The sequence below is a fragment of the Rhagoletis pomonella genome, unplaced genomic scaffold (assembly GCF_013731165.1).
Source record: "Rhagoletis pomonella isolate Grant_MI unplaced genomic scaffold, Rhpom_1.0 Rhpom_scaffold_00001, whole genome shotgun sequence".
Lineage (NCBI taxonomy): Eukaryota > Metazoa > Arthropoda > Insecta > Diptera > Tephritidae > Rhagoletis > Rhagoletis pomonella.
The window spans coordinates 93,997,733-94,015,244 of record NW_023458555.1 but is presented as its reverse complement, the minus strand read 5'-3'; the positions used below and the strand labels follow the sequence as shown (position 1 = coordinate 94,015,244).

General features: G+C 39.0%; 1 protein-coding gene across 1 annotated transcript in view; it reads left to right on the top strand.

The window, feature by feature from the left end:
• Window positions 1-17,512, top strand: part of LOC118734330 (titin-like) — a gene marked incomplete in the record, with an annotated part of 912,470 nt that overhangs the window by 628,832 nt on the left and 266,126 nt on the right. Inside the window, 2 exon segments of the mRNA XM_036464054.1 lie at window positions 12,304-12,512; window positions 12,591-12,701. Coding sequence (XP_036319947.1) covers window positions 12,304-12,512; window positions 12,591-12,701 — 320 coding nt within the window.

Here is a 17,512-nt window from a genome sequence, read left to right as displayed (position 1 = left end):
AGTTATCATCGCTCAATGATGAAGAGATTGCGAAATTTTTGGATATGATGGAATTCGATTATAATACAGACGTAGAAGAAGAGTTGGAAGACGGTTTGGAGGATGATGTTTACGAGGCAGAGTTTCCTATCAACGATGGAGTTGATGAGGCGATTAATACAACGTTAGATATGTCAGATTCTATGCTGGTATCTGAAATCTGTGTTAATTCAAGTGGAAGTCCCGCGTCGTGCGCACAGTTATTACTCCCTCTTCTTCGACTCCTAGATCACAGAACCGCAAACGCAAAGCACCTGCTGAGCAGTATGTCAGTGAACCTGAAGACAACGTCAAAAGCGAAGTAGGGGATCTTAAAAACCTTGACATGCCTTATAAGTGCTTCGAATACTTCTTGGGCGATGTTATCATTGACCACATTGTTGAGCAAACGAATCTATATAGCACTCAAAAAAATGTCATGACTTCCTTTTCAACAACCAATTTAGAAGTCCGACAATACATTGGCATTTTATTTTTTATGCCAGTTTTTCGCTACCCAAGCGTCCGTTAATACTGGGGCGAATATGCGTTCCAAAAAATTCAGAACACAATGTCACGAAATCGCTTCGAACAAATAAGGAGCACTTTGCACTTTAATGATAATGATAAGTTGCCTGATAAAAATGCTGCCGATCACGATCCTTTGTATAAAATACGACCAATCGTGAATCATTTCAATCAAAAGTTTCTGTCCGTTCCAATGACTCCATGTTTATGTGTTGATGAGCACATAAATGGGGGATAAAGCTGTTCGTTTTGTGTGATTCTTTTGGTTTTTGTTATAATTTCGAAGTATATTGCGGCGCAGGAGACAATGTTGTTCAGACTGGCACACCAGACCTTGGAGCATCAGCTAACGTCGTCATTCGATTGTCTCGAAACGTTCCAGATTTAAAAAACCATATAATATATTTCGAAAACTACAACACGTCACTGCCACTTTTAGCATATCTCAAATCACGAGGAATTCATTCTTTGGGAACCATTCGTTCAAATCGCATTCCGAATTGCAAGCTGCCGAATGATAATGATATCAAGACACAACCTCGAGAATATTCAACTCGGCCTATGGAGTTGATATCTCTTTAACAGTTTGGACAGAAAATAAGGCTGTACGACTCGCATCCACCTACGTAGGTACAAAGCCATTCCGGAATGAAACAAATCTAAAACCCAAAGTGTCACGTTTTGTTCGCTCTGAAAAAAAATTTGTTGATGTCGATTGCCCCAATGTAATCCATGAATATAGTAGTCATATGGGCGGTGTCGACCTTATGGATGGACTCATTGGTCGATACAAAATTCCAGTGAAGAGCCAAAAGTACACAAATCGACTTTTCATACATTTTCTTGACTTGGCCATGGTAAACGCCTATGTTTTGTTCAAAAGAATCAACAAGACCGACACTAATGATAGGCGATCCCAATTGCCAAACTTTCGAGCAGAGATCGCATACGTACTTTGCACGCAGTAACGTTCTTCGATACCAAGAGCTCCAGGGCGCCCACGCCAAACTATTCAGAAGAAATGCACAGGAAAAAAGACTTTTCTAGCTCCTGAAGACGTTCGCTACGATGGATGCGGGCATTTTCCACAGTTTTTAACACGCGCTGGTAAAAAAACTTGTAAATTTCCTGGTTGCACCTCCGAAACTCAAATTGTATGTCGAAAGTGTAATCTGAACCTGTGCCTTTCTCAGCAAAAGGACTGCTTTTACGATTTTCACCACAAATAATCGTCTTTTTACGCGCATAAGTATGGTATTTTTTTTAACTTTTTTGAATACCTATTGGAGATATCACTTATGTTTATTTTTTACCAATTCTTGTTATACACCCTTGTTTTTGTTTAATAAACGTACGTAGTACACTGAATGAAAACAAATTGCTTTGGAATTCTTTCCCAAAGCCGCCTGAAGGCGGTCTAAGGTTCTGGCCCTATAAAACCCAGTCTAATCACAAAACTGAACTTTTTTGTTAAAGACCCTATACTTTTAACACAAATCCAATCCAAATAAAATTTTGTTATTTAAAAAAAAAAAAGTTAAGAAAACCACCAGGGGATCCCACAGCGTATCGCCCAATATGCATGCTGGACACGATTGAGAGAAATAGAGATTGCGCCAATCGCGGTACCGCTAATCCGCTCTTTGTGATTTTGACAGAATGAGCTGTGTGCGTGACGTCAGCTTGGTGCAATTGTTGAATGTGAGCATACGAAAAAACCAAATAACAATTTTAATATTTGTGCGTTAGTATTTCTGCGTGGTTTTAAACAATTATTGAGACATTAAAAAGCAAAATGAAGTGTGCAGTGGCAAAGTGTAATAGTGAAAACAAAAGGAAAGCGTGCTATATAAGTTTTTTTTTTTCGTTTCCTACGGACGCAAACCTGCCGAAAAAGTGGAAGCAGTTCTGCTGGCGAGGACATGCATTAAACACCAAATCCAGCTTTGTGCTATGTGTGTGAGGTATGAGCCTCTACACGGAACTATGTTGGCCTTTCCTTGGTGAATTGTAGTAGGTATATTTCCATACATACAATACAAAAGCAGTTTCTACAGTAAATAGATACATAAACTTCACTACCTACTTATTTTTGTTAGTACCTGATTCTTTTAGTGCTGGTATGAGGTAATGCACCAGTGGTTAAGGTCGCCAGGCGCTAATTCAAGCGGCATCTTACCGCGCTGTTACGTACCTAATACAAAACAGTGCCCAAATTATTATACATTTAAAAGTTCAGGTTAAATTATGTTTTACTGACATAGAATATTTGCTTCCAAAAAAGCCACACTCATGCATCCTATCGGAAATGGTACAAAAGTCATCAAATAAAAGCTGTGGAGTCAACAGCTGTGGAGTTTATGGTGGTTGGCTACCGTCCACAAATATAAATATGCACTCTGCATGGCTTTTTAAAATGGCAAGTCCAAAAATTCACTTTGCTGCACACCTTCCTTTTGGTCACCATGAAATTGCAAACACTGTTAATACATCCTTTTTTCATGTGCTAAAAATCGTACTTATCTAAAGGGCTACATGTTCAAAATTATTGCTACGTGTTCCTAATTAATCAATATTTGTATATTTATTGATTCCTGCAAAATTGGACCATGTAATATTAAAATTAACACATTTTTCTGCATTGTTTACATATTTTTATATGCGTTTTGGCATTTCTCTCTCGCAAATGCACCAAGATGACGTCACGCAAAAATTACGCTCAAAAATCCCCTCTCATTGGCGCAATCTTGTATTCTATCATTCTTGCATGCTGGACACATCCGGGAAACTATTTGAGCGAATATTAGGCTACAGGCTGATAACAGAAGTCGAGGAGGGTGGGAACCTCCCAAAGACGCAGTTTGGTTTAAGAAGGAGACGATCTACAGTGGATGCGGCCATGCTAGTGAAGCAGTTGGCAGAAGAGGCGATCAGTGGAGTGAGGTGGGAGGGGGAAACAAAGGAATACAAAGAAATAAAAGTAATACTGCTTGCTAGTTACACTAGACGTTAAAACATATCTGCGGAAAATCGTAAACAGTTACCTGGCAGATAGGATATTTCTCTACGATACGAACGAAGGGGTCAAGGAATACCAAATTACTGGTAGAGTGCCTCAAAGATCTGTTTTGGGCCCGTTACTTTGGAACGTAATATACGATGGCATTCTGCGACTGGAAATACCCAAAGGTGCGAAAACTATTGGCTTTGCAGACGATATTGCTGTTTTAGTCGTATATAACGGGGATGAAACATAAGGCAGCCCTCACAAATTCTAAAATCCAGACATGGTTGGCGGAAGCGGCCTTGAGTTAGCGCGACAAAAAACGAGGCAGTGCTAATAAGCAGTAGAAAAGTGCGCGAAGCAGTCACCATTAGAGTGGGGAGACATGAGATCGTCTCAAAATCTGCCCTTAAATACCTAGGAATTATGTTCGATGCTAGACTGACATTTAAGACACACGTAGAATATGCTGTAGAGAAAGCAGGGGATGTAGACAAAAAATCAGACAGCTGTACGCAGGAGTGGTGCGAAGTAATCTCCTCTATGGTGTACCTATGTGGTCAGTTGCGCTCGAGAAAGCTTCATAACCACGAGAGGCAGGATCTGAGGAAGCAGCGCTTGTAATAAATATCTGGGCTCTGCGCAATTAGCATTTTGGAAAGAGAGGTGTCTGAAACAACAGCGAATAAGACAAGTCGTGACGCGGCGAAGCAAAATTGTTTGCAGACGTGGCAGAGTCGATGGAGCACTTCAGGTAAGGGACGTTGGACATAGCGCCTAATTCCTTCTTTACAAAGCTGACTAGAAAGACGGCACGGTGAAGTGGACCTCCACTTAACCAAATACTGACGGGACATGGTTGTTTTAAATCTTGCTTGTATAAATTCAAACACGAAGACGATCCTTACTGCACCTTCTGTGCAAATTACGTTATTGAAGACACTGAACACTATTTTTTCGTATGTCCGACGTTTGCAATCGAAAGGGATGACTCGAGCATGAAGGTGGGGAGGCCACTTACGGTTGAAAACCTAGTGGACACTATGCTTGAGTCAGAAGAAAACTGGTCCGTTGTTTGCAATATGGCAAACACCATTTTAACTAAATCTCGTCGAGCGGAACAAATCCGCAGGTTTTTATAGAAAGGCAATAGGCCGCTCCCCCTCCGCGAAATAATACCTAACGGTAGTTCCACGGTGCGAGGGAATCTTAGCAGGGGTGGGTTTAGTGCGGTGAGCCGAAAGGCAAGTCCCAAACTTTCCGACTTTCAATGCTTTGTGCTAGAAAAATAAAACAAATAAAAAACTCTACTCATAGCGTCGAGTGTGTGTGTGTGTACTCGAATTAAACTCACGAAAATATTGTGTTTTTTTTGGTGGGGGTTAGTGGGACTTTCGCTGGACTCTGGATCGGCTGAGCTCACATCAGCCTTCGACAAAACATACCTCATAAATAGCGTTCGAGAAGATACCCAGCTCGGAAGGCGCATGTAGAAAAAATCAACAAGCCCGACCGCGGCGGTTCTTTCCTTCAAGGCGACACATGAGCCAGCTGGAAGATGCCGTCCGGCAGTGACGCCAACAAAGCCGAGGGAGGCCAAAGATTACATCCTGGCGCTGCAAAACGCTGATACGCGAACACCCGACTATGCGCGGAGAAGACCACCTGTAACGCATTTACGACGCATACCCACTGCCTCAGATAGGAGCAATCCTCGACCAGCTCAGAGAAGCGAAGTACGTATCTACGATTGATTTGCGAAGTGGCTACTGGCAGATAACCTGCCAAAGAATCGGGGCCTTAGACCGCCTTCACCGTCCCTGGGAGAGGGCTGTTCCAGTGGAAGGGCATGCCGTTCGGCTACACTCCGCTCCAGCTGCATTACAGCGCGCTCTGGACATGATCCTTGTTTCAGAACCCCAGCCGAAGGTATTTGCGTACATTCACGATATCATCGTCCTTCGACGTGTACGTGAGCAACCTACGCGAAGTATTCGAACGACTCCAGAGGAATAGGATGCAGTTGAAGTTCGACAAATGTAGCTTTATGCAGCAGAAGCTGTATTACCTTGGCCACGTCGTTAGCTCCGTGGGCATACACACTGATCCTGAAAAGATATCCGCCGTACGATAGATGCTAGCACCTCAGAACATTCGAAAGCTTCGCCGATTCCACGGCCTCTCGTCATGGTATTATCGATTTGTCGCCTATTTCTCCACGCTTGCAGCACCGCTCAACCAACTACTGAAGAAATACCAGACTTGGGTATGGGTTGCATAACAAGCAAATGCATTCCTTGCGTTGAAGAAGAAGCTCACGAGCGCGCTAGTACTCTGCTTCCCCGACTTCAACCGCCCCTTCTTCCTCCAAACCGACGTCAGCGGAGAAGGACCCGGAGTTGTCCTGTTTCAACGCCACTCCGACCACAATAGAGTCGTAGCGTACGCTAGCCGAAGCAAAAACGACCCGGAGAAGCGTTACTCAGCCACCGAACAAGAGTGCCATCACTTCATAGTGATCACCGACCGCCACTCGTTGAAGTAGCTATGCTCGCTGCAGCGCCCATCCAGACCAGTGTGAGCGTTTTGATCCAAGTTGATCAAAAGTGGTAAATTTTTCGATGAATTTTGGAGAGATACTTTTTTTCAATTTTGATACTTTTCCCAATACAGAAGAAAAAAATCTGCAAATTTGTATGCATCTTTAAATTTGTATGCGTTCACTGAACGACCCTTTCATGCATTGTAATTCATGGTCCATGACGAAAAACGTCAAAATGTGAATAAACGAACAGTATCATAGCGTTGCATTTTTTTATTTTCGCTATGTTCAATTACAAAAATTAGGGATTGGTACTCGGTAACTCGGTGTTCGGGAAGGAGGTAAATGCTTATACATATCAAGACATCAAAGTGCCCACACACAAAAACTTGCAATCATACTGCTCGTACAAATGACAGTTGGTAAGCCATCGGTGTTTGCCGAGTTTTGCGGTAAACTTTCCCCCATGTATTTTGTTTGTGTAAAATTATTTTAGTATCGGTTTACTGGTTACCGAATTATCCTGGTGGAAGCTTGATAATTTTTCTGGTAGTTGGTAAACTGCAATCAGCTGTACGATATTCATGCAATTTTGAATTCGCCCGCTGCCAAAAGGCATAACGCATTTCAGTACATAAAATTCCTTAAATTTTTTGTTAAAATTTTTTTTTTTTTTTTTAGGCAAAAAGCTACCAATCAGCTGTTGATAAACATAGTTTACCAGACTAAAGGTGTGGTTAAACGCGATAATGCTGGCTCTTTATCTACGTATTTTGCTGTCAAAATGCGAAATCGGTAGTCTACTTTCCCGTGTAAACAGTCAGAAAGTCCTTTTTGTAGATTTGAAGAAATCACTTTCGGCAATAAAAATTGCAAGGTGTAACTGCAACTGAAATTACGCAAATCGCTTTCGGGAAATAATTTCAACTTGCTCGTGCAATGCTAACCTGTTTGGGAAAATTGTTTTTAATAACAATTATTGATTTTATTCCATGTTGATGCGTTGATACTTAATTGAAAAAAAAGCGATAAATATTGATACATTTTAAGTCTCTTTTCTGCTACAATTTTTCAAAAGCCCGCTGTCACACTGATCCGGACGACTCGCGAGATGAGCGCTCGAACTCCAGCAATAGAATTTTGACATTAAGTACCGGAAGGGAGCGCTTAACTTAGTGGTGGACGCACTCTTGCGATGCCTACTAGCAACAACCGATGACAGAGCCAACACGCTCCACACCGTGGAGACCATCACCGGCGAGTGTTGGTACGCCAGCCGACCACGCAAACGTCATTAAAGCGCTCCAGGATAGAATTATTTACCGGTTTGACTGTGATTCTTCTCAGCTACAACGAGAAGCAATTCGTGGCCAAGGCGATAGCATTCCTTAGCGAACACCGCATAGAGCATTAATTCACCGCAGTATACGCCACTCACGAAACCCCGGGTGGTTAAAACCATGATAGCTCAACGTTCAAAAAGAGACCACCGCTCCTGCGACCAGGAGCTTCTCCAGGTCGCCTTCGCTATGAACACGGCTCAGCACAAATCCACGCAAGCTTCCGTCGCGGAGATAAACTTTGGGCGCAATTCGGCGATGCCACTGCAGATACGCTCCGAAGGGGCAGTACCTGAGGAGCACCCCACAGTACCTCCAGCCATCACCGAGGTATGGGCAGAGAAAAAGGGGCGCCTCACCGCTTCAGCCAAATCTACGCATAAGGACATGGAAACCTAAAGTGGTAGAGAAAATCATGAAGCGAGATAACCCACTCTCCTCTGCTGTCGACAACTACGCACAGAAACTTGCGCCGAAATCCTCAAGTCCATACACAATCACCAAATTCATATCTACAAATACGGTAAAACTAGTCAACCCCGAGCGGCCCGACAAATAGCTAGCGCACGTACCCCTTCGGGGCCTAAAGCCATTCAGCACATAAGCAACCGACCAGCGACCGTAGCCCGCCGCGACAAAATCAATATCCGCTCTCCATCTTCTCCTTTAAGATTTTAAGGTTCAGTCGCTTCAGTTATGCCGCAGTGATGAGTCGCCGAAAACTCCATCCAGCTGCTCGAGATGAGCCACAAAGCATTCGACCATGGCGACCGCCATTTGAGAGTACGCCGTGGCCACCGAACAAACCACGGATTCGGCGGGTCAAGATTTTCCGCAAACATTAAAGACGAAAAGCGTGACACAAGCGAAAGTGCTACCGCCAGGGGAGAGAACCCAACATGCGTGCAACTGCTCGAAGCCGAAATGAGGGACTTCCGGGAGAACTTCAAATTAACCCTTAATTAGGCGCATGGGGTCAAAGCCATTTCAAGTTGAAAAAAAATGTCTTGGAGTGACTCGCGCTCTTTCTAGCTTCGTAACTCCCGCGGGGTACGTAAATTACCCAGAACATCGACGTGTACACATGTGGCGCTACTCTTACAAGTCCTGACCCCATGCTTTTCTTTCTTATCTCTCTATCTCAGAATTTTATTGAAGAACGCCCTATCTCAGCTACTGATTCAAAAACGCCCTATCTCCCCACATTTTCAATGTATTTTCGTTTGAGATAGGGTGTTCTTCAAACAAAATCCTGAGATAGGGTATTTTTCAATAAAATTCTTAAATAGGGCGTTCTTCAATCAAATTATGAAGAAGGGCGTTATTTAAAAGTTTTCTGAGATAGAGCGTTTTCGAACTGGCTGCTGATATAGGTCGATCTTCCACTCAGCCATTGATTAATAGTTCCCACTTCTATTTCAGGTTTCACTAGGTGGTCACTAAGTTCAGGAAGGAACATTATACGTCGGTTTGTAGAAGCCTTCTGGTGTGGGTTGTCTCCACGTAAATTATGTACATACGTATCAAAGGCAGCCACATCTAGGATATTATAAAATAACGGTAAAGGACATCTATTCGTTTGCCGCTTAAGTGAATATTCTGCTAAGCGTTAAACCATGTTATTAACGTCCCCTTTGGTTTTGTTGTGATTTAATATCAAAAGTGACTTTTTCTTTAGACCTCTTACTTCGGTTTTGTAATATTATATACAAATTAAGGGTAATTTTCTGTTTTATTTAAATAAAGTATTCAATTGTATAACTAATTAGAATTTTTTTTGTTTAAAATATTTTGTATAACAAAAACTTGGTACTTTTTCCTTTAAGTGTCTTTCTCAAATTTTTATATACGAAGTTTACAAATATGTATATCATAAGAAAGGGAGTTTAATCGCCTTTACAATGGGACCAATTGTTTAAAAATCGTTTGGTAATTTTTTTGTTATTTTTTTAAATGCGGTTTGTCTCAAGTTTTCATATACGAAGTATACAAATATGCATTTCAGAAGAAAGGGCGTTTAATCACCTTTACAACGCTACCAACCTTTTAAAAATCGGTTAGTAATTTTTTTGTAAATTTTTTTATAAAATAGGTATTTTTTCTTTAAATGTGTTTTTTCTAAAATTTTTATATACGGAGTATACAAATATATATATCATAAAAAGGGGAATTCAATCGTCTTTACAACGACACCAATGTTTTAAAAAACTGTTAGTGATTTTTTTGATTAAAATATTTTTTTTTATAAATAAAAGGTATTTTTTAATTTAAATGTGTTTTTTCTAAAAATTTTATATATGAAGTAGAGGTTTACGCCGACACGCCTGGCGGCGGCGGCGTGGTCAACTTCAAAAAGAATCGGCGACGCCGGCTCGTCTGGAAACGCCGGCGCTATTGCCCATGAGGTAGATTCCAAAGAGCCATGAAGCTACTCATCTTATCATGTCATCTCGTCAGCGTTAGGCCATGCCATGCCGTTCACCATGCCAATTCAGATTATAATTCTATGTAATTTATTCATTGAACTAGTTTTAAATTTAAATTACGATGGACGAACAGAAGAACGGCTGAGGTATATACATACATACACAAATGGCTCTGTATGTTCTCTACACCCTGCAGGAAATGTATCTAACTATAAGCTAACTTTAAGTTGATTAGGAAGGAGCTAAAAGTCACTTATTATCTGTATATTTTCTTTGACGAAAGCTAAACTATATTTCCATGGCGATGGACGCGAAATAGTCTAGGGTGGTTTACCTCTGCATTAGATGTAACTAATTTGTAACTACCTACTTTTGGACATAAAATATCAACAGGAAAAACAAAATATTTTTATTTTATTCTATTTTATTTTTTAATTTTTATTTACTTTATTACATTTCATATTTGTTTTCATATTCTGCTGTAGGTGGTCCCATATTCGAACTCTGTCAGACATAAATTCAAAATGATAATATGAAATTTCGATCTTCATTTTAGTTGTCCTCAGCGCGTTTGTTCAAACGCGATTAAAGAAAATAATCTCCTTCATTACTTCTGCATTACTTGTCAACTAGTTTCAAGCTAGCTTTTTGTAGTTAACTACAAGTTATATATTTTATAGAAATCCCGCAAAAAAGCTAACTACAACTGGGTTATTTTTTATCAATTGATAATTTTTTTCCGCAGAACAGATCCGTATGTATTATTTAAATTTAAAGAAATAAAAAATTTTAAAAGTTAGGTTATTGGGATAAACTATGTCGCTACCAAAAAATGTTTGCAATTATCTTATCAACCGTTATGTTAAATTACGGAGTTCTTACGATTTTTTGCGGATTACATATTGAAAACAAGGTTGGTCTACTTTTCCCAAAAGTTAAACCCATCAACTCGAACCAGAACGGGTCTTTTTTACCCACTGTTTGAAAAAATGGCTTATAGATGGTTAAAATGTCCACTAAAATATTAAGCGCCAACTTTTTCTAAGGAGAACCGAATGTAATGAAAAATAATACTAATTTTTACCAAAAAGGGGGAACTTTAACCCTTTGTTGCAAACGTTGCGATGCGTGCAAAACCTTCCTGGGGTTTGGCCACCATTAAGGAATGCTACCGTAATTTTCACACAGCCACCTAGTACTTGTATACGTATGTGGGACCCCAGAATAAAATAACTTACGAATGTAAAAATTAGCAAAAAACAGTGTTTGCTCTTTATTTAAAGTCTGTTTAAAATTAAAAAAAAACTAAAAAATTACTCAGGAAAATCAACTTGTCTTTGTTTTATCTCTAATAATTGAGGAGTTAGATGGAATGGGTTAGATGAACAGAAGCTGCTTCGGTTAAAACTGCTTTCTGAGATATTGGCGTTAAAGTATTTGATGTGTTATAACTTTCTTGTTGTTGTAGTATTGGAAAGAGTTGTCTACTGCGGAAAAAATTTAACTGTAATAAAGGCTTTCGATCGAAAAATATGTTACCTATGTTTTTTCTGAGTTACGCTCGTTTTGGAAAAATAAAGGAGATCATATTCTTGTCCAGTGGCCCAAATTATGCAATCAAGAATTCCTTTAAAAGAGTAATTTTCATTTCGTAAAATTGTGTTTTTTAACGAGTAGTATTTAGTTCCTTCAAACGATGTATTTCAATGTACATACATCATGAAAATTTTGTACTCAATCCTTAGGCGCCGAACGCCGCGCCGCTGTCGCTGCGCCGATATTTTCATAACTCGGCGGCGGCGCGTGTGGAATGACAAAAATCGGCGGCGGCGGCGTATACCTCTAATATGAAGTATACAAATATGCATATCGGAAGAAATAAGGTTCAACCGCCCTTACAACGATAAAAATCAGTTCAAAATATTTTGCAATATAAGGAATTTAATTTTTTCGGAGACCTTAATTTTGACCCCTTATATCACCTGTAATATAAGTTTGCACAAAAAAAGTTATATGCCATTTAAATACGAGCAAAAGGAGGACTACGTCTATATTTTTAGGTTTTTAGTTATTTACATGCAATAATTAAATATACTTTTTTACCAAAGATCCTATTTCGAAATTCGAAGGCTAACTTCGGAAAACGGACAAATCCCTGTTTTACCTATGACTCAATCTCTTAAGAAAAATTAGTTTGGTCAAATACCTAGAAAAGAAGTTCATTTTGCCGTACAGTGTTATATGGAGGAAAGCTTCTCAAACAATATTGATGAAATATTGTCGAGTTAAGTTGTTGAAAAATATTGAATATCTAAATCCCGGGACTAATCCTGGGATTCCGGGCTTGGAATAACAAGATCCCGAAAATCGCGGGATTTTAAAAATCGAATAAATGAACATCCCTAAATGCATATATAAAAATGATTTTCTTTCAATTGCTAACAGCGTTGACATTCGAGCTGGAATATCAAAAGTTGCAAGGCGATGGTCAGATGAAACCGCTTTTGGAGACAGAGCCCATCTTACACTTGATAAGGGGCCGTGGAAGTTAACTATTCGCAATAGTCAAGTGTCTGATACTGGAGCGTATAGATGTCGGATAGATTTTGAGAAGTCACAAACGCATAATTGTCGAATCGTATTGACGGTAATAGGTAAGATATATAATTAAAATCTAATGTATATGGCTGTTCTGATTTTATTTGAATAAAAACGAGTCGCTCTTTACATAGCTTTGCCTAAGGAGGTCATCATTCTAGACGAAAAGGGTGCTAAGCGCTCTACCGTAGTTGGACCTTACAACGAGGGTGATTTTGTAATACTTTATTGTGAAGCTGTCGGAGGTACGTTCATTATGCATATAATATAAAAATTTATTAACGGACATTGGATTTGAATAATGGACCATGTTTGCATGTTGCTGATTAAAATCACTTTTAGTAAATCTAGACGTTCACTTTGGTAAATTAGTTTTCAATACTGTAATTATAGTTTGTAGGAATATGCAACTTGATTTGCGGGACTAAGGGTCTTATACAACCGCTGCCATGTTGTATACAAGGATGCTTGACTTTCTTCTAACTCAGTGAAATGAGTCATTTCAGGACCGCTAAACGACTTGTTCTAAAATTTTACACCCGCAAAATAGTTTAGTAATACATAAAATGTCATAGCTGAATATGGAGAAATAAATACATATATACATATCTACTTCTTGGATAAAGTAAGCCTTTTAGTGAAGCATATTATTTGACATAAATGTTACTTTGCTATAGCTATAAAATCACTGTCTTAAATGGACCATGCTGAAATTTATATCACATTATTCTTGACGAATAACAAATTTCAGCGCTCTTCCTACACCATTGACAAAATTCGTCGTATGAGTATTATCATAATCAGGGCCGAAGAAAATAATCAATAAAAAAGCAATTTGAACACTTAGATAAGCACTAAAACATTAGTAAATATGCTCACAAGTATGTTCGAAAAACAACAACAAAAATATATGCAAGTACAGTGTAGCGTTTTGTCTTTTATTCAGTTTATTTCAAGGATTGAAAATTTACAATAGACAATCAAGTGCTGCTTGATATTCTCAAATAAGAATGATCTGCGCCGCGCAGAAATGCAATTGAAGTTAGGAGTTAATAAAAACCAAACCTCTTTTTATGTTATTATTTGTAAATATTTCTTTAGTTGGACGAATAAAAAAAACGCCCCTAATTTTATTGAACCCAATTTTCTTAAGCAGTACGGAGTTCTAAAGAAATTTGCTATGCTTTCTACCATAGCTTTCTAAAGTTTTTCTTTGTAAAGAGCACTAGGCTTCCTTGTTTTCAGCAGAAAAATATGCACGTTCCATTATTTCGTAAAGAAAAAGTGAGACGGCAGGCTGTAAAATATCAGATGTCAAAACACCTTGGACACTGCTAATCACACACACGAAATAATATAAATTTATTTCTTGGCCGTTTTCTTAAAAGGGCCGTACTTAGCTTTATTCATTGAAATAAAAATTAATCTTTGAAACCCTGTGTTTAAGCCGCCGCTTAACCACATTACGATGGCCGTGGGCGCAATCCTTGGTCGCAGCAGTTTGGTAGTTGACCAACGTCAACTCCGAAAATATAAGTACCGAGCGCGCATGGCTGCCTACCGGAGTGTCCAGATTTGGCGATTTCGCCCCAATTTGCATATTTGCGCGAAAAAAATTTAGGAAATCGCCATTGGCGATTTTTTCCCTACAAATAAATTTTTTCCAAGTATAAAACTATACAAAACTTAGTTTTCCACGATAATTTTACAGAAGAGGCTAATGAACTTAACTTAACAAGCATATTAAAAGACTGCCAAAAATGTTTAATCATGCTAATCGAAGAACTTTTGAAACGATTACACTGGTCTACAAGGGTTTTGCGAATAAGACGGGACCTGGTGTTTCCGAACGGATTTTTCGTGCTGAACACGAATCTGGGGTCCAAAACTTCCCATCACGTCACGTTTTCGAGAAAAAAGGGGTTGAAACCCCTAAAAACAGCGTTTTTGGACATTTTCGAAAAATTGTAGAGCTGAACCCTGACGTGCTACAAACTTTGTATATGTCAGAAATTAAAGGCTAAATCGTGCCCTTTCGAATGAGCCCTATGCCGAATTAATCGCATGCACCCTTAGATCAGGGGGTGTATTTGTGTCTAGGAGTCCAGGGAAAATTGATCGCAGAAAGAATTTCATCTTAAACGACCATATAAATTTCTTAAATTTTTAAAATCTAACTGCAGATTCGTAATCAGCGACTTTTAATATAGTTAAAACCTTGGCATTATTAATTTTCTATGATCGTTTAAGATTAAATTCTTTCTGTGATCAATTTTTCCTGCACCCCTAAACACAAATACACCCCCTGCTTTAAGGGTGCACGCGATCAATTCGGCATAGGGCTCATTCGAAAGGGCACGGTTTAGCCTTTAATTTCTGATATATGCAAAATTTGTACCACGTCAGGGTTCAGCTCTATAATTTTTCGAAAATGGCCAAAAACGCTGTTTTTAGGGGTTTCAACCCCTTTTTTCTCGAAAACGTGACGTGATGGGACATTTTTGACCCCGGATTCCTGTTCAGCACGAAAAATCCGTTCAGAAACACCAGGTCCCGTCTTATTCGCAGAAAAAAAGTTGAAATTTGTAGACCAGTGTTACCTAGTCAATTAAATACTTTTAAAAAGCTTTGATTTTGTCACCAGAAAAGTGTGTGAATCACAACAGGGCGAGTTTCAGGGACCTTTGACTTTGAAAAAAATAAAAGCAGCGGAAACTGAATATTTAAATCTTTTAACTTTCCCATGGATTAACTTTTCTCAGAACCATTCCATCCGACTCTGACGAATTTTGGATAATTGCTTACGGAGTGAAAACTGCAACAGGCATGGGCGTAGCCAGGTAGGGGCAGGGGGTGCTTGAGCCCCCCCTAACTTTCAAATTTTCCTTATATATATATAAAATAATACCCTGGAATGCCAGCTTAATAGGGTCGAGCCCCCCCCCTAAATTTCATTCTGGCTACGCCGATGGCAACAGGCAAAAAAATGTTATTATTATACTTGCCGCACTTACATGCTTTGTTGAGCGCGTTTTTTCCGTAATGAATTCAACAAAAACTAAGATTCGAAATAGGATGAGGTTGGAAAGCCTCAATTCAATAGTTCGAATAAAGTGTAATATGAAGGCTAATAGTTTCTGCTGCAAGACGTTTCCAATATCAAACAGTATGTTTATATAGGTGATTTTGAAGAAAATGTGGAAATAGCGGATCTCGCCTTAGTATAGGTTTTTATTTAATTTTTAGCGCCGAGCTCTTAAAAGCGGATTGTGCGATTAATCAATTATTATGAGTTATAATAAATTTAATAATTTCGCAGTCGTATTGCAAAATGTGTTGAAACAAATATTTTTAAAAAGTATGCTTATTTTTAAAGAAAATTGTTTGTACATCATTATTATATAAGTGATTTTTGTTATTTATTATTACCCTCTGAAGGTATTATATTAGTTTTTGGTTTTAAAAACTATATAACAAGATCTCATTTTTAAAATAAAAGGTTTTTTAAATCGATTGCATGAATTTTATTTAAAAAAACAATTGGCGATTTTTGGCGATTTTTTTTCAGAATTCGCGCTTTTTTTTTAAACCACTTAGTTTTAATAACCAATTAGTTTTAATAACAAACAACACACACTTTGCTGTGAGCAGAGTTTGTTTTCCACTAATGCACACACGTGTGAACGACCAATGAGTGCAAGTTGAATGTGTTTCGGGCGTGTGCGTACGCATAGCATATGTGTCAAAATACGATTCCTAGTAAAAAGTGAGGCTGGAATTGAACCAGTGAATGATATAAAAAAAGTGATAAATATTGAATATAAAATATAGAAAAACTTTGTTTGAATTGCTAAGTTTTGTTTATTATGCAAATCTTCATTCATAAGTAATTTATGCTATAAGTATTGCATCGCGATGCTAAAAATTTATTTTTTACCATCAAATGGATTTTTTAAATATATACATTTTGTAAAAAATTAAATATTTTATTTTTTACACAAGACTAAAAATGTACTTAAAAGTACTTAATTTTCGCCGTTGAAAATCGCAGATGTATTTATATCCACGAAAAAAAATCTCGCCACCCTAATCGAGAATGACACCACTTTTTCGGTTGTTGGACCAGGAAAATATTTTTTGCGCAAACCTTTAGTATACCTTCCAGCAACATTTGTGGAAATATATCGCTGCCGATTACAATACATATCAGTGAGCTGGTATGTGGCAACTTGGGTCAGCAAAGTTCAAGGAGCTTGAATCGCTGCCGGTTTTCACGGCTAATGTCGGCATGTGCCTCATGAGTTGAGGTAACACGTGTATTTATCCGTTGCATGGCTTGCAACCAATGAAAGTGGACAAAGTTTTGAGGAGCTTTATACGAGGTGTCCGCCCATGCCCTAAATTTCGAACTTGGAATGTTCGAATGGTACTTTCAACCGTTTCTGAACTTTTGAGGAAATGAAAGTTCTTTGTGAGCCTTGATCAATCAAGGCTCTAAGTTGAAACAATTCTCCCTCGTGTTATCCTTCGACCATGGCAGTTGGAAGGAGAATTTCGCCATCATTGTCTGTGGCCAATGATTGTATTTGTGCTTGATTTGAACAGCACGGTTGCTCGCTGGAGTTGGAGCTTGACTGCGCTTGTCAAGTGGGAGATGTCGACTGGACAGTAGTGTGTTGTGTGGCGGTTTCATTCGCTCGCACACTAGAGCGTCGAGATTGTAGTTTGGAATTCATGTGCAGCAGGGAGTAATACCGTTGTTGGCTATGTGTTCATCACCACTTGCTCGGACACTCATTAGTGCTGTGAGTATTACCAAAACAGATTTTGCACAGCTTGGTTTAGTTTGCGAATTGTACTCGGTTCGGTACCAATATTCGCTTAAATTGTGGGCAGACTCTAATAGGACGAGGGCACTTGCAGTTAGAGCAAGTAGTTTCCCTCTTAGGTTCTGCAAGAAAGGTTTGAGTCCTGTTATAGAATCTGTTTTGCGCAGCATTTTGATGAGCGACTGGTTCTTGTTTATTTTGGCTTAGATGAAGCCTGTTCAACCTTT